This window comes from Poecile atricapillus, chromosome 3 (assembly GCF_030490865.1).
Source record: "Poecile atricapillus isolate bPoeAtr1 chromosome 3, bPoeAtr1.hap1, whole genome shotgun sequence".
Classification (NCBI taxonomy): Eukaryota; Metazoa; Chordata; class Aves; order Passeriformes; family Paridae; genus Poecile; species Poecile atricapillus.
Window position 1 is genome coordinate 66,405,523 of NC_081251.1, and position 18,566 is coordinate 66,424,088.

Consider the following 18,566-nt stretch of genomic DNA (forward strand, 5'->3'; position numbering starts at 1 on the left):
TGTGGCATTCCCAGCTGTTGGAGGAGTTTTACAACTGAGACAGTTTGTATGAGGGATGACTCTGTAGGGTTTACTTCTAGTCTGGCTTGTAGCCTCTGGTGATGGGTGTTCAACCCCTCTGTACCAGAGGTTTGGCCATCATACACACAAAAACCTTCTCCTTCCCCTTGGCTGGCAGGGAGAGTGTGCAAACCTGGCCTTAGCAAATGAGTCTGTGGACTATGGCCTCCCTGCCCCAAACCCAGTCAGAGCTGCTGTGTTTGGCTTTCCTTGTGGATACATACCTCTCCTTCAGCCTAGTTTACTTCTCCTTAGACCAGAGATAATTGAATAATAGTGCCACCTCTATTTTATCTCGAGTTCCCATCAGGTGAGCTCACAGTTCAAATTCCCCAAATCCAGGAGGCATATTTGTGGTGGGATGGTGGTGAGAGGGTGGACTTTGAAGGTAGCAGCCTCTTAATACAGTTTGCCCAAAGTCTTTTGGTGATCTTAATAGTGTTTAAGGCAATTATGATTTTTAAATCTCTTATATACTCCCGTGGTGCCCAGTCAGAGCTTTAGAGATGGATTTTCTGACACTCCCAGTGGTAGAAGTACATCTGTTGAACTGCTATATTCTTCTTTGTCAAAAATAGATTTGTTGCTGGAGAGAAATATATGGAATATTTTAGTGTGCAGATCAGACCTACCACACATGTTGCCATAAGATCAAGAGGCATCTGTGTCAATCATTTATTGATTCAGTCACAGCAGAAATATTGAACACACTGAAAATCACTCCTTGATGAATACCTTCATCAAAACTCCTGGCACACAGGAGTCTGTGCTCTTTCCCAATGCTGGAGCAGCCACATAGAATGGCTGAGGAGTCCCCTGTAACATTTTTGCCAAGATCACATCTGCACAGCTGCAGATGTATTTTTCCTGGCTCTGATGTGAGATCAGAGCCAGCCATGTCAATGCTGCCCTTTGGCCATTGTCAAGGCCAAAAGATTTGCTTCTTTGCTGTCAGCAGGATGCCAAAGCTGAGGCCAGCAGGCCACCCAAATCTGCCTCGCACTCTGCTACATCTCAGCCTGCTTTGGCAGTAGCTGATCCGGTGTTCCTGGAGAGCTTGTACACAGCCAGCTGTGCGAGCATGGCTGCCTTGTCCTCAGTAGCTGCTGCTTTTGGATGTGCTCAATGCCTTGGCCTCTCTCCACATCACACCTGCCATTGCTCCACCTGTGCTCACCTGCCTCCCCTTGCTCTCCTTCTCCTTCTCATGCTGGGTTTCCCTCCCAATCACCGGGACATGGAGTGGTGGAGGAGCCTCCCCTGGGAGCCAGGGCGGCTCGGCCCAGGCTGCCGGCAGCCCCACCCAGGGCCAGCATGGCTGCCCTGCCGGCTCTGCCCTGTCCCAGCGCGTGGCACCGATGCCATCTCCCCTTGGCCCCTTTGCTGGTGCCCAGTTTCTCTGAGGGCTTCGTCCCTCAGAGGGACAATTTGGAAAAGACAAGGTGGTGGGAGCAAGCAGGGCTTGTCCAGCTTCCCTGGTACACGCAGGGGCCTACAGGTATTTTGTGGGCCTTTGACAGAGGGCCACTCCTTGCCCTCAGTGCATTTCACCAGGAACCTTTATTTGAGGAGAGAGCAGCTGAAGCCATGATGTAAGGACATGCTTGGGTTCAGGTTGTTTTGAGCTGGGAACTGAAGGCTGCTGGGACCTTCTGGATGGCAGTGCAACTTGTGAGCACCCAGAAACCATTCCTCAGGATCTGTCTGGAAGAGAGGAGATCTGTCTGACTGTAGAGGAGGCAAAACTTCAATGTCTGCAATGTTTGGGAGAAAAACCCAATATTTTCGTCTTTCTTCATGATTCTATGTCTTAGCCCAACAAAAGGTCCTGCTGTTTTCCCTTGAGTAATTTTACAGGCCTGTGTAGCAGCACTGCCCTCATCTCCTCAAGGATGCACAATGCTTTAAGAACCACATCAAGATTGCTGCAAGGGCCTCCCGCCAGCCCTAAGACCTCCCCCATTAGGTCCAGGAGCACAGGAGGTGACCTGGGGGCACTCCTGCATATGGACATGGTGGGGGTATGGGAGGACTCAAGCTATCCAAGGTGTCATCCCTGGGGTGCAGCCTCACAAAGCTGCACAATATCTCACTGTCTCATGTGTTCAGGCTTGTCACTTTCTCCTACTTGTATTAGACCATTTTTTTTCTAGCTCTCAAGACTGCCCTTCCAGAGCTCACTCTTCTATATTACCTCTATGGGAGCTGTGTTAAACTAAACTAATAAAGCTGTATAAAGAACTAATCTGTTCTTTACTTGTGGTCATTCAGCTTTTGCATTTATTTCTGGTACCAGCTCTGCTGTGTTCCCAACATTAAATCACCTTTTCATATGCAGATACTACAGTAGCCTTTGGGAAAATGTATTTCAAATGTTTCACCATTCTGCAGCAGACACGACATTTAACACTGTAACTCAAACATTTATATTGTGTCAATCCTTGCAGTCACGAACTCAGTTGGAAATGCTGGTATGAGTATCTCTCCTCAACTTTATTACTGAGAGAACCTTTCGAACTCAGGATTTGGATTTGTTTTTTGTTTTGAATTTATTTCACATAATATTATGAAAGGATATTAATTTTCATCAAAACCTTTAATGGACATGTAAACCAAGGCAGTCACTGTTTTTCTTAAACATATTTAAATTAAACCAGAATTATTTCCAAAATGACATAATATTCTTCTGAATAATAAGTCCTTAGACTAACTAGATTAATTTTAATATTTTCTGAAGAAAACTGGAAGCCCCTTGCTAATCAGTCATGAACAGAAAGATGAAGCTCAGCAAGCAAATTTGTTACAAGTACTGTGTGTCAGCAAAGTTTGGAGATGAAATAGCTTCATTAGAATATAAACCACTCAAACTCCTCAACAGATACATAATAAATAATCACTGGGTATATGCTTTGAATGCAGTCAGGGAAAAAAATGTCACCATACCACATTTTGGCATTTGTCTTATTAGGGAAGTATCACTTAGCATTAGTAGTCTCATTACTTCAGACTGACTTCACCTGTGGCTGTATTTCTGACAAGAATATCAATTAGTTGTTCAAAGTACTGCACCTAATGCTTTCAGGATGAAGGCTTAGATATAACGACTTTATTGAGTAGCAGAATTTTACCTTTTCCCATGTCTTCTCTATCAAGGTAACATATCACTATGGTGAGCTAGTGGCAAAATGTACTTTGTAGTTAATGACAAGAACTAACCTAGCATTTCATAAAATTATGTGTTTTGAAATGAGTTTTCTTATTTGAAATACAATCTCATTTCTATAATTATGTTAGGCATAGGACATTGTTTAATGGATGATATAATCTAACTCAGCATTTCAGACTTAAAAAAAATAAATCCCCTATACTCAATTTTGATTAACACTAAATAACGAAAAAAGACTAGTCTGGCCTTAACAGCTCACTTCTGCATTTCTAGAAGAGCCTGAAGAAAACAGGCTGTAAGCACAGATGGGTGAGATCTGTAGTGCACTAAAGATGCATCAGTTCATTCATTTAACATATCCTCCTGGCCTTTGTAAGGCTAGAGTGCAGTTGCTTGGAAATCTCTGATGAATCCAGAGAATTTTCCTAAGCTTAAATCAAGATGGAATGCTTACAGTGTCATTTCAATTTCTAAAAATGAGTTTTATTTTTCAGAGCTAAAGGATGGTAAGGTCTCTAATCCAATCCAGTCCTTTTGACAATGTCGAAGATAAACAGCTAGGGAAATGTAAGAGAAATGCTGACTTCCAGAGAGCCATAAGTTGGTCTGGAAGGCAAGGTGATGGTGGTAAGGAGGACTTCGATGCCAATGCATGATAGCAGACTAAAAGCAACTTTAGGAGAGCTAATCTCTTTGAGGAGATTGGTAGCTGGACCCAATCTAAGCAGTGGGAAGCAGTAACCAATCCAGCTGGTCCTCAGGAGAGGGGAAAACCTCTGGTGAGTAACAATGATGTTCAACCTGTCCTTAAGGGCCAAGGTTTGCAGGATTTTTTTCTCTCTTCAAAGCCTTACTTAGAGAAATTGAAATAGTCACTTCAGCAATCTTTTTAAAAGAAGTTTTGGGTTCTTCCTTCCTCTGTAAACCACTTAGAATAAAATACTTAATGAAATGAAATAAGTGGTAGAGGTTTTCCTGTTAAGCTTTGCAGTTTGACTGAGATTTTAGGTGAAGTTTGTAATTTTGATGTTTTCTCTGCTATTTTGTTCTGACTGGTAACAGAGCCCACATCCAATCAGAATTCTACTTATTGTAAAGAAGCCAGTACTTTAGGGCTTATGCTCTCATAGTCTAACTTACCTGTTTTGAAGTTGTCCCATAAAAACACCTGAGGTGAGAGTTACTAAGCAAAAGAAGACTTCTCCAAGTAATTTTCTACCTGAACTCTGAAAAGAAATGGTGTGGTAAAGGGCTTTAGGTAGCAAAATCAACATGAGGGGTAGAGAGTTCACTGAGAAAGAAAAAAGCCCAAATCCTATTTGGAATAACTTATAACTGGTAAAATGTAGCCCCTCCTGACCTCAGTGGTAGGAAAAGCCTTGAAAAATATATTCTGGAGAAACGTGGAAGTGTTGGATCCTTGCCTTTTTCCCAGTGACAAAGAAGTCTGTCAGGGGCTACATGTTGTCAGTTCGATGGCCCTGGAAGCTGTGTGCCAGCAGGGCTGCTTTCCATGAACACAGCATTTGTATTTGGGGTAGACCATACTAAAGTACACTGGCAGATCCATTTCTAGAACTTTTCTGGGTTTTTGTCAGTCTAGTACCTTCAGGGAATAAATACAGACTTTGATTTTATTTGTAACTCTCCCAATCAAAGGTGTGAACAAATTGATGTGAGTGGCTGAATTATTACAGCTTAGAAAGTGTTTGCTTGTCATTTCAGATTTGTTAGCTTGTTTTGTATGTGCTCCTTACTTGTTACTAATATACTAGTTTAAATCTGATGGCTGAATTTTTTTAGTTTTTAATCAACTAAGAGTAGACACATGATCATTTAATATGGTACTCATAACAAATGCATTAAAAGCAGAGGGAGAATTCAATTTTTTTCTTGTTTAGTGACCCTCTTCTAAGATGCTCCTGTGGTGTAGGGAAGCATACCATATTATAGAAGAGAAAACTGATGCTCTTTCTGCCTTTTTTTTTTCTATTCAGCGGTCCCAAACTTTCCTGTCTTCTCAGACTTGTATTTGACAACTGTACAGTTTCTGTCTTATTTAATATTATCACTAGCTTTTACAAATTACTTATTGCAATATATCAGGAACTAACTTGACAATCAGATCATGTCCTTGCTCTGGTCTTCCCAAATAATTTGCCTGTGCAGTAGCGAGGATTTAGAAAAGTTGTTACTTGCTGGTATGTCATGCAGCCCTCTTGTTCTTATCTTATTTCTCTGCCAAAAAGTAGTTAAATAGCTGGATAAAACAGAGGCCTTGCAGTGAATCAATACTGAACAAGGAAACAGACTGCATACCTCCAGCAGTGTATTTACAAGCCTGGGAGAAGTGAAAAAGCAGATCATAACATTGGGAGAGGAGAGGACAAGAATAGTTTCTCACTTGTTAATTTGAAAAAGGGAACTTTCTTGCCTCTGTAGTACCCTGCAATGAAACTGGAGTTTGTGGTTGCCTTATTTGCTGCATTACCTTTGTTATGTGCTTGCAGGGTATAAGGGAAGTTTTGTGAGTTCACTTTTAATCCAAGTTGTGGTTGCCGTGATTTAGAGGAATAAATGCAGCAAATAAACCCCTAGTGGTGAACAACAGGTGACCTCACCTGAAGAGATTACGCATGGCTCAGATGGCTGAAGTAACTCTTGCTCCCTTCCTTTTGTCATTTTAAGTGTATTGGAACATTCTTCCAGGCAGAGTTCTCTGCTGTGGGTTTTGTTGGTGTGTCTCTAAATGGGTCTTAAAAAAGTAGGTGTCATTTCCTATTGACGCTGAAAGCAGAGCGAGAAAGAACAGTCTCAGTCTTTCTCTTCAGCATTATGGTCTTTATGGGTATTTTTTAAAAACAGTGATTAGCCTATATTTCAAGGAAATATTCTGTTCAGCTCAAATATGAATGATTCATATTTCCTTATGTTATTGAACAAATAAATCAATGGCTGATTTCATTCAAAGATAGAGATTATGTGGGACAGATTGTTTTGTTTTAAAGCCCCCTCAAAACACACCACATTGTTAGATGGCTTGGGAAGATCCACACAGACATTCTATGTTTCCCTTAAGAAAACAATCTCCAGGATTCTCATAACTGCCTCACTGCTGAGCTGTTTCTGCTCCATTTCATAAATGAAAAACAAATGGTTCTCTTGATAAAGGGAATGGGGACAAATTTGCCAAACAACTGTAATAAAAAAAAAGAACATAAACCTTTTAGATAGAGCTCAAGGGTTCTGCTCCCCATGCTACTAAAGTGTTAATATAACCAAACAGTGCTAGTTTCAATGTAGCTGTGGCACAAATGTAATACTTACTGGCTCACAGGAGCAATTTATGAGGCCGAATTTTTGTTAGTTTCTTCTTTTGTATGTCTTCTGTTCATCAAGATAAGATCTCTGATTTTTAATACAGCATCTTAGTGTTTTTGTTAAGCTATTTAATGCATGGAATGCAATGAGTGAGAATAATTACCACTATATGTAACTCTCAGCAGCATCTTTAGATATGCAGATCCCTCTCAGAAATGGCCTCATCTAGAATTTTCTCCATGGTGAAGCAAAGCTTCCTTTGACACAGAGAAAAGTGTTATGAAAATGCTCTTGGTAAAATTGCAGTCATGATAGGTTTAGAATTTACCTTTATACTGCTGTACAGACTCTGAATGAAGCATATAAGAAAAATATGTGGCTCATTGAATAGGGTACAAGTTGAACAGACCTTAAAAAAAAGTTGAAAATTGGCAAGGTATTGTGTGTGGGGCTCAAAGCATGTTACTGGCTCACCTAGTTATGGATAGAGGTCAGAAAGAAAATCACAATAATAATTATTTTGCCTTTCACAGCTGATCCTGGTAGCAAAAGGCAGTTTCAGATAAGATTAGATCTTTTATTCAATGGCTCCTTCAAAGGAAAAAAGGTCTTAGCCTGGGGCCTTGATGTAACTCTTCAGTGACTACAATCACACAGAGATTTCTTTCATTACATGTCTCCTCTATCAGCTGTTGTCTGAGTGTGGCTTGAAATGGATGTACCCACCAAGCTGGTACAGATGGCTGTGTTCTTGGCTATTGCACAGAATTAATTGGTGTTTTCTATTCCATATATGCCCTTACATTATCCATACCTTGGTAGCTGAGTGCACTGAACAACCTATGTAACATATCTCACATGTTCTTTTTCTCCCTGATTCTTTTCCCTGGAGGGGAAAGAGGTGCAGCGTGTTGTCTTGCAAACAGATTTTATGAGAACCTCCTGGGTCACCAAGCCTCATCTCTGGCTGTTGCAGAAACCCACTTTACATAATGCTCTTGTGAGCTGAGCAAGCTCCAGTCAAACATCAGACATCTTTATGCTGCTACTGGACAGCTGTTATGCTGCTTTCATATAAGTACTGGAAATCTTTCATTTTGAGCTGCAGATTTTCTGCCTTGTTTTTTTGCCTATTCCATCTTGTGTTCATGTTGTTCATGATCTTAATTAGCTTTTTTTCCTTCTAGACTCTCTGTCACACTGAATTTATAGACACCAATCTTTCTCTTAGCATATGTTTTGGTAGGCTGTTGTACTGTTAGTACGGGTTTGACTATGTTTGAGATAATAGTTACTTATCAAAATTAAAGCAGAGAAAAATCATTCCAAATGGACTTAGTTTTTCATTTCTTGCAATCATTAACTTGAACTACAGCAGAATTAGTGCTGTACTGATGTATGACAAAACCCTTCCTTAAATTTTGGGTAAGAAACCTATATATATTTTTTTAATATGCATTGCCTAAACATCTAATAGGATTCAGTTTAGTCTCCTGTCTCTCCTTAGGTAAGACTTTAAGAAAAATCCTACCAGTTTCAAAGGAGTGTCTGTTGAACAAAGTTCCACATTAAATTAAAGGAAATATAACCTTCTGAATCATAAAGTTCTTGCTAATGGCAAGTCAGGGGTGAGGTTGTCCTATCTCAGTCTGGGACCTGAGGCAAGTCATCAAAGCAGTACAGCTCAAACTGTACTGCCTTGGAATAAGTCCCTTGGTGACTGCAGGTCCCGGCCTATAAATACCTGGAAATGCCTCCACCTGTGTCATTCTCATTGTATGGCAAGGCCACAGTGTTCACCCAAGTACAGGGCTGTGGGATGGGGCTGTAGTGCCAAGCCTACAGAGTGGGCTGCTTGGCAGTGAGTTCTCACCATGCACAGATCTTCCTCTCCTCCCCACAGCCATGAAGGACTGCTGCCCCGGAGTATGTCTGGCTCACATAAAGAAAAAAAGCAGAATTGGCCTGATTGCTGAATATGATGTTGAGTCACAGACTAGAAAAGAGGCCATTCTGCTGCGCCTCAAATTTATGAGAAACTAGGGCAGTTCAGTGCAAAGGGCTGGGGAACTTCAGCTTTGTGTTTGACACTAGACCTGTCAGGCTTGTCTGCAACTTAGTGACAACATTATGACAATGACTGCATAGTGTTGATCTGTGGCAAATGATCCATGGTTTTGGAAAAATGCACTTATTTCATCTAGGTTTATACAGAATGCCAGAACTGTCTCTTGTTGCATTATATTTCTGATGGCTATACTTCTGAGGAGTTTTAATTATTATTTTTTTTTTGGTGAAGAAATTTAGGCTGATTCGGAAGTCTTCGTCTTTGCAATTTGCTGCTTCAAACAGTTGTTGGAAACAGGGAAGTGGGACCTCTTCAAACACTCCTTTGCTTGAAAAAGTCTGGGTCTCGAAGTGATCAACATATCTGATTTTACTCCCTCACTGAATTAAGGAAACATTGTGGATATGGATAGCATCAAATTAATGATTCTCTTTTTGGGCCATGTCTTGTTACTGTTAATAGATATGAGTTTTTTTAATCCATCTGTTTCTCTTACATGATGGATGGTCATCATAAGTCCTATGCTCATGGCAGGCATAAAATACTCAAAGAAAACTTGGAGTCTCACCTGTTTTCATAGCAGAAGGCTGTCTGAGTTTTGTAAAACTGTTGTTTTGGCCTGCTGAATATATAAATATAAGTGAATTTGAGAATCAGTTTTTATGTATAGTTTGCACCATGCAATTCAAATATTTGTCTTGGAAAGGGTTATTTCTGAAGTTCTTTCAGTTAGAAAGTCTCCTATTCTAAGAGAGACATCATCAAGTTTAAATTTTATCTGGCATGAACACTGCTTGATCAAATTAGTGTGACTTTGAAAATGATACCAGATCAGTGTGTTCTAAAGTTGAATCCATTTTTCATTCACTTTTGTGAACATGCACCGCCTGTGATACAGATAGCTTGGAATTAAATCACTTTTTTCTCTCTCTGTTCCTAAACTAGCTCAGCTGTGGGTTTTACCATAGAAATGTTAATAAAACTTCACTCTTACTGTCTGATCTGTCTCCTTTTCTACCTATCCATTCCTTGTTTAATACCCCATTTGCATTGTTAACTCAGTGTAAGAAAAGAAACTTGTTTTCTCCAGTTCTGTTAAGACCTACTGATACATAGATATCCTGTTGTTCCACAGAACTCTGAGCATATTCACTTTGATAGATCTCTTTTTTTTTTTCTTACTTCTGCTAATGCTGCTTGTCTTTACGGGGGGGAAACTATCACGTTCCCAACACAGTTCAATCGGTTAAATACATTATATATATTTTTTTTTTTTTTAAAAAACAGGAAATTACGGGGAAAGTGGAATGGAAGCCTTCAAAGAGTTGGCTGCCCAAGAGGGTCTCTGCATTGCTCACTCTGACAAGATCTACAGCAATGCTGGTGAAAAGAGCTTTGATCGTCTGCTCCGCAAGCTGCGAGAGAGGCTACCCAAGGCCAGAGTGGTGGTTTGCTTCTGCGAGGGAATGACAGTCAGGGGGATCCTCATTGCCATGCGGCGCCTGGGAGTGCTTGGGGAGTTCCTGTTAATCGGAAGGTAAGGCTCTGAATATGCTTTCCCTGCCCTTCCTCTCCCTCTTGTCCTGTAGGCAGGCCTTTGATTTCAGAACTGTAGCTTAGGCTACCAAATTAAATAATTTCCGTATTTAATTGTCTAGAAAAAGACAAGAAAAGAAAAGAAGTGGCAAGATGGCAGAACAGATTCTCAGGAAGGAGATATGAAGATGTATGCCAACTTGATCAGTAGTGATAGCTTTTGCTGAACTAAATGTTAATTACTGACTCTTTTATAATGATATATGACATTACCATTTTTGTGCTTTTGCACACTCTAGAGGAATGTTTCATGGACAGATTTTTAGAGCTGAAGTAGGGAGTGAAGAATTCTGGTTTCAGCATGTGATCTGTGACATGTGACAAAATTTTATGTCACTAAGGCTGACCCCTCATAATTTGAAGCTCCAATCACCAAGTATTTTTGATAACTGAAACTTTTTTCCAGTCTTATGATTACAACTTTGCATTCTCAATTGTATACTTTACTGTGATCTTCGCTGTTGAAAGCTGGGGCACTGATATTATACAGGCTGGTTTGGTTTTAAAACATCAAACTTGTTGATGGCTAAATGAGTATGTATGTGTGTTTTTTATCACCAGAATAACAGTGCAGATGTGTGTTGGACAGAAAAAGGCTGTTTTTATCAAAAAGAGAATGTTTGCTTTGCTCTACTAGAATTTATCTTTGTAGGTATTCACTGAGATGTGAATTTCAGTTCTATCACATACTTTATCCACAATTCCATTTTTGTGATATTTCTTATTTTGAGGCTTCTTTGACTTTCACCTTGATTTCTGCAATGTCTTTGTCCATTTTTCTGTCTTGATGAACATTGCTCAAATGATGAGGATGAATATTTTCTGTCTTCTGTGTTAGACTGATAATATTTGCTTTAATCCTTCTATTTACTCTCTGTTTCTTTATTGGTAATTTTAACATTCCTTGAAGGAATGTTTAAATTATTTCCTTCAAGGTCTTTGTCAGTTGTTTCCATGCCTACTTGGCTTCCGTTGTCATTTGATCTTATCAGACTTTTTTGTCCCATTCTTTCCTTAAAGTCTTTGCATCTGTGGTTGTTTTGACTGGGATCCTCTCCTTTTGCTCCATGCTATGGTATTGTCTTCCTCTGACTGTATTGCTCCTCAAAACCACAGTTCTGATTCCTGCAAGTCAGATACCTACTCTGGCCCAAGGAATAGACTGAAAGCATTAAGTCACTCTCATCAACTTTTTGTTGCAGTCTTTGCTCCCTATCTGAGCTAAGGTTCTAGAGTATCTCTAGAAGTTTGTGAATATAAGATAAAGCACATTTGGAGAGTTGTCAGCGCTAAGATGAAACAAAGAGTAAGGCTGTAGTGAAAATGGTGTGCTCCAGATTGTGCGCAGGTTCAAGCGCATCACTTAGTCTGCATCAATTGAAATGACTAATGGAAGGCTTTGGGAGTGACATGTTTTACATATGGGTTTTCAGTGAATAGAAGAAACTGAATATAATAAAATTAGCCTCTGTGACAGCATCCCTGATCTTTTAGTAAATGCCCTGAAGCTTTTGGCAGTGCTGTGCTTCCTTAGAGTATTGTCACTGTAGCAGTGTCTCATTTTTCACTGCTTTTGGTGTACCCTCTTGATGCTGATCATACAGAGAACCAAATAAATTAAGCCTACATTAAGCCACAAACCTTGGTTTCCTGTTAGACCACTCGATCCCCTGCTCCTTGGATATGTGGAATATTTAAGCTTTAAATTTTGACTTCGAGCCCTTACCAAACATAACACTGGTCCATAAATTTCAGTTTGTCTTAGAATTTGTCCAACATTGTAGTTCTGAGCTTTTTGTCAGAAATTCTTACCTATTCAATGGAATAATGGAATTTCTTTGGAAATCACTATGTATTTTTCAGGTGGATTTTCACATACCCTTCCTTCATGCTGGTAATTGAGTATGGGAGACTCCTTTGTAGGGCTGAGTGTGTTCTGTAAAACAGGCTGGTTATTGCTTTGCATAGTCTGGATTGTGCTCAACAGCTGGTTGAAATAAAAAGTATTATAGGGCTTGCACATGTTCTTATGTGCTTGCAGAACTAAAATAAAAGAAGTTTTCTTTGAATTGTCCTAATTAAGTGATTTTAAAAAATGGCACATTAGCAAACTGGTGAATAAGTAAGTTGCAGTGGAACTGCAGTGCTATGAATTTGGTCATCTATATACAAACAGGAACCAAGGCACACATTAACGTTACTTTGATGTGCTATTTAGTCTTTTTTATTCAAGTACCCAGCTAAGCAGAAAACTAAGAGCCTTTTAAGAACATTCTTTTAATTGAGGGAAGTGGGAGTGAATGTGAAATCAAGATTTTTCTTCTTCCTTTTTTTTTTTTTTTTCTATAATGAGATAAACAAAGCCTTTAGTTTACCCACAGGTTTATTATCAGCCACATTTTATCAACCCCATACTCTGCTCTGACTCATTGTAAAGAGGAAGCCTTTGCAAAGGAACACCTGGCTAAATAGTTCTCTTCCTGCTACATCTTCAATATTGCTATTTATCAAAGTAGACAGAAGCAGCTTAGCTTAACTAAATTCATGCCATGAGGAAGAGAGCTGGGAACTAAATTTGACTTCTGTTTAATCTGAAGTTGAGTCTCCTTTACTACTGGAAGTGGGAGTCTGTTATTTTAGTGAGAAGAGAATTCCTCTCTCTAAATCTGGAGGGAAGCTGGAATTAAGGCAGTACAATAGATGAAGCTACAATCCTGCCTGCGGCAGAATGGCAGATATTCTGAAATCAATAGTGTTGAAATGTAGCAGAGAATTAGTGAGAAAATTTATTAAACTATGAAATGATGATGATAAATTTTAAAAGGGACTAATAATGAAAGGGAAAGAAAGCAAAGCTTAGTGATGGCTTTTTGTAAAAAAAAAAAAGAAATATTAGAATAGAATTGGCATAAGCAAAGGCAAAAATTATGTTAAAAATTTAACTGTACTCTTAAAGGAGTTCAGGTGATAGCTCTTTTAGCAGAAATTAGTTTTGATGTGAAGAAATTATGTAGGAAGATGCCCGGCCTCATGTGTCTATTCATGTTTATGCAGACCACTGGGTTTTATATTACCTAATAAGCATCAATTAGATTTTGTGAGAATCTTGCAAGATTGATGAATGTCCTATATAACCCCTGAGATCATACATCAAGAAAAGGCATGTAACTGACTATTGAGCATCTGAATGGGTAATGCAAAGCAGATGAAATACAAATGAAATAACCAGTTTTAAGAGATGCTCTGAAGCCATTGGAGAAATTTTTAGATAAATACTTGGAAATCAAAATGCTGTTTCACGATCTGTTCTCAAACTCCTACACTCAATGGTCTGTGTAAAAGTATGAGGAACTTCATGAAGGAAGGGTTATATTAGTGCACATGTTGTTTTTCAGTAGAGTCCTTTGTAAAGGACTAGGTACTGCTTTACTTCTGTAGGCTTTCTGATGCTTTACAGCCTCCATTAATGTTGCTATATGGGCTGTTGCAGAGCTATAAATTTGAAGTGTCAGTAGAGTGATCTCTCCTGAAACTTTGAATGCTTAGAAGTGAAGGTATGGTTGGATTCTCTGCTGTCAATCCATTATGAAGGGCAAGTCTGTTCTTTCTATGTGTCTAATAAAAGTAATTTAGCATAGCATGACAGAGCTTTCAGAATACATACTATGGTGAAATTTTTTATGTCTGACCCCCTCCCCCCCCTTCAAAAACCAATATTAATAATGGTTTTGGCATTTAAATTCACACTTTCTAAAATATTGACAGTGCATTATCACTGTAAGCTGTTTGGTCCTATTATCTGACATTGCTGGACAGGTGGAACTCGATTGCATCCAAGTGCAAGAGTAAACAATTTATTGGCAGGCTGACAGAGAAATGTGACCTGATGTGGTCAATCCCTGGGCAGCAGGGTGCGTGGGAGGATTTTGGCAGATGCCTAGGGCAGTTATCACCTTCCAAGGCCTGGGATTTTATGGCAGAGCACACATGCAATCCCACTGAATTGGTACAGCATTTGACAGAGGCATGCTTTGCCTACCCCAATCAGACCCATCAGTTCCTTAGCACTGAGACTACTGAGCCTTTTTCAGTTCCATCACAGCAGAGGAAGGAGGGCCTCTGCACTTGAGGATGCCATGGCTAAGGCAGAGACCCAAACCCTATCTACAATAATCACCCTGGTTGTCAAAAAGTGGTAGCACAAATTGACAGGTTCATAACATCATTTTGTGAGGGAGAAGGAAGAATCTGGTCAGGAAGCTGGTCTTTCAGCAAGGAAGCAAGAGAAGGAAGGGACAGAAGTTTCTTACTGTTTGCATCTATTTTAATTGGTAAGAATTCTTTTGATTTGTCCCAAGTAGAGTCTCTTGCTTATAATGGTATCTGTTAAGCAACCTCTCTTTTGGTATTTTAACCTGTGAGATTTTTTATTCCCTCTTTTCTAGCTTTGTTCTGTTCAGTAGGGTAGCTGGCAAGTGGCTGGGTGAGCATTTGCTGCTGACCAAGCATGGTTATGTTATCTGTGTTACAGATGACATAGTTTCCACTGCCAAAAGCATGATGTTATGTATTTCCTTTTCATTCAGTTCTGACATCACAAATAACATAAGAGTATCACAAATACCGCCTCACATGTGTGGCTAAGCAGACTGCCTGTCTCTTGCTCCCTGATGAGTCCCTGGTGCTAAAGGCTCATGCATTACTTATAAAATGACTGAGAATATTTTACTGTTGATGTCATATTCTTCATAAAGGAGATGGCTATCAGAAGATATGACTGTTCTTTTAAGTTTGACTAGCTGAAAGAAAGATGGTGTACTCTGCTCTCCAATGCATTGTCTTCATTTGTCACGTGGGCTGCCCCATATTTATGAAAAATCAATGGCAAATGCCCACATTCTCCCAAAGCAGCTGAAATGTTTTGCAGGGCCAATGTGTTTAACTCCATTAAGAAAAAATCTGCTATATTTAGGTATTTAAGAGATTACAAAGAAATCGGTGAGAACCAACAATATGTTGTTTGTGGGGGAAAAACCCTGCCCTGTGCTAGCACAGATTATCTAGGATAGCTCTGGCCTTATAAAACATACAAAAATAGTAAATATGGTAGCGTGTTGCTCATGATGCTGTTTTATGCCAACTTGCTATGAATGGGAATGTGTTAAGAAAACTGGTAGTAATCCAGCACTGCCAATTGTATATGATTGAACCCAAACCATTCATATTCCATGAGAGGGCAGTCTGGATGGTAAAACTCGGTGGTTTGAAAGTTCAAAGTAAAGATGACAACACAACTGGCATGCTGTAAATAAAAAGGAAAATAAAACTTAATAAAAATAAAGTCTTAATAAAAATTTAAGACCCAAAGGTTTATTTCCCGTGCATTTTGCTGCAGAAGGAGGGCTGTTTTTTCCTTCCTGGTACTTCTATGACCAAGACTGTTTAGAATGACTGCTTTTAATACTTCTGTTGCTGTTGACACTCCAAGTTAATGGAAGATTGTGTTTAAATAAAGTGTTTAGATATAATCAGAGGTTTAACTGGGTTTGGGTTCAAATTCCTGGATTAAAATTGAGGTAGAGTCTGTGAAATGCTGAAAAAAGTCATTATAATTTTTCAAATACTTTCAGAGTCTAACTGAAGGCATTTAAGCAAAGTATTGTCAATTAAGATAGTCCCACCTGGCAACATCAGATCATTTCTTGAACATTATGAAGGTTTGTAATAGGATCCACTGCTATCTTTTAAATCTGAAACCTCAGAACATGTCCCTAGAAAATTTTATACCTTATTAATGGTTCATTTAGTAGTTGCAGCCTATCACCTATTTACCATGACAAGAATTTGTAATCTGTGTGGATGACAACAGAATTACATGGTGCAAGAAGACTGAGCAAGCATATTTTGATTACCCTCTAACATACAATAACATCAATCCATGTTAAAATGTGATTGCATATTAAGTGCCAATTAAATAGTGGTATATTTGAGCAGAACTGCATTTTGAGTCTTGATAAAAAAAGCAATGCTCCCTTTTACTGAGACAAGAAAATACAAGAGAGATACGTACTTTTTATGGCAAATGGGATTTATGTATTGCAGTAGGCAATTTTTTAAATATAGGGGTGTTCTTTTGCTTTTCACTTCTTGCTTCTTATGAGATGTGAGTTAAACTAGGTTTTGTATGAAGTTAAATCTCTTTCATATGGACATCCAGAATTATTTTTAAAAACAGCTATTAACTCTTAGCTATATCTGTGTATGCACTCAGTGCTTTAAATGAGGATGAAATGTATAGAGGTGAGTTACTGGTGGTTTTGTAAATATGACTCAGTTTTACTAAAAGCTGCCCTTTTTTTTTGTAGTTTTTTGGTTTGCTTTTTTTTTTTTTTTTTTTTTGGTGTGTGGTTCAAAATGAGAATTTCTGCTTTATGCAATAAAAATAGGCACAGAAAAGTAAATTCCAGCCCAGATGTCTATGTTATTCCTAGTTCTTCACAGAAGAGACTAACACACAATTTTCAGTGTGGTGCTTACTGAAGTCAATCTCCTTTAGAGCAAACAGATCACCAACACGTGTGAGACTCTTCTAGCAGTCTATGTAAATTCCTGCCCACCCTTCCAGGAAACCTCCCATACTGACAGGCATGAAATACTAGGTCTCCAATAGCTTGAAGACATAGGAAAGAGCCAAAACCATTCATCACAGTCTTCTGGGTTGTTTTTTCCTTATGATCTTTACAGTCTTCAGTCTTCACATGCCAATGTATCCAAAGACTTCTCGAAAGAATCATTTTTATAGGGATTTAAGGTTGTAGGCCATGCAGATGTGAAATGGTATGTTTAAACTGTACTTGAGTCTGCTTGCAGATGATCTGTGGTAAGAAATAATGAATAGAATATAATGTTTAGATTAAAAGCAGCTTTTTGGGTATCTTTTGCTCTTGGACAACTGTCATATGTCAGTCTGGTGTCTATACAGAAGCTTGAAAGAAGAAAAAATATCTAGGCTGTTGTCCAGAAGAATAGATGTCATGGATTACAAAAAATGAATATGAGGCTTTAACAAAACCAGAATCCACATATAAGACTAAAGTAGAAGCAGCATTGATTATTTGAATACTGATTTATAAGTTAAGATGATTTAATGAAGTAAATACTTAGTTTTCTGAAGTAATATGAAAGCTTGTTGGCTTCACAAACAGGACACAAAAACATGTTTTAAAGCAATATACACTGTTTAATGGTAGCCATAAATGTACATTTTTCATAAATGAGAGAGTAAAAGATTAGTGTTTTTTTTGTTTCTGAAGATGTCATACTATTGATTATCAAAGCAAAGGAATGATGCTATTGTTTACTTGCTTAAGTCACTGGAATAGGAGAGGAAACAAAAGCCTACAACTAAGTGTCTAAAAAGCATTACCAAATGTGATGCTTGAACTTTATGATGGTAAAACTTACGGGGGAAAAAACCCTCACATTTCTAGATTTCTTAAAAACTTCTGGGATTCTAGGGCAATTTATGCTTCTTACTTAGCAAAGAAAAGCTAAGACTTGATTCAGTGTTTTCAAATTGTTTTGGCATGGGTTCTGCAGGAAGAGTTATCTAAGCTAGTAATGTTCAAGTGAATGCAAGGAAGGACCAACCTTGACAGAAATAATTTTCCTGTAAGATTTCTGCAAAGTTTTCCAACCCTGAAAATGTACAAAAGATTGAGATCTGTTTGTTGTCTATGAACTAATATGGATGTTAGATATTTGAATTATTAAGTAGTGCTGTATGTGAATGGATTATTTATTAGGCAGTATATGTTTTATCATGCCTGTGCAGAAACCAGGATCTGGATGGCTGCTGCTCACCTGGAAGATGATGTTGTACTTTTATGTGAATGAATCCTATTGAATGATTTTATTTCAAGGGTCTTTGCACAATTTATGTAGGGCCAGACTTTTTCAGGCATGTCTCTGTGAGGCTGAGGTTCTTTATAAATGGTTAAGAATCAAAGCAAAGTTTGTTTTTCTCAAAACAGTTCAAATAATACTGTGACCTTTCAAATTTCTACAGTTTACTTCCAGTTCCTTTTAGTGCTCAAATAGAAATGAAAATTAAAGAAGTTCTGGTAAGAACATGAGCAAAACTCTCACTCAAAATATAAAATCCCATCATTTTTTGTAATGTTTATTTTTTTAATTCTAAGCAGCAAATGAATCACCTTTTTTAAAGAGGAAAAACAGAAATAGAAGAATAATCTTACCTAGAATAATTATAATTTATAAGATGATATATTATAATATATTATATTCAATATACTATATTTTTATAATATATATAATTATTATTTAAGAATGATT

At 38.4% G+C, this 18,566-nt stretch overlaps 1 protein-coding gene across 1 annotated transcript in view; it reads left to right on the forward strand.

Annotated features, from left to right (window-relative positions):
* Window positions 1-18,566, forward strand: part of GRM1 (glutamate metabotropic receptor 1) — a 182,132-nt gene that overhangs the window by 24,121 nt on the left and 139,445 nt on the right. Inside the window, exon 2 of the mRNA XM_058835267.1 lies at window positions 9,903-10,152. Within this exon, the coding sequence (XP_058691250.1) occupies window positions 9,903-10,152 (250 nt within the window). The remainder of the gene's footprint in view (window positions 1-9,902; window positions 10,153-18,566) is intronic.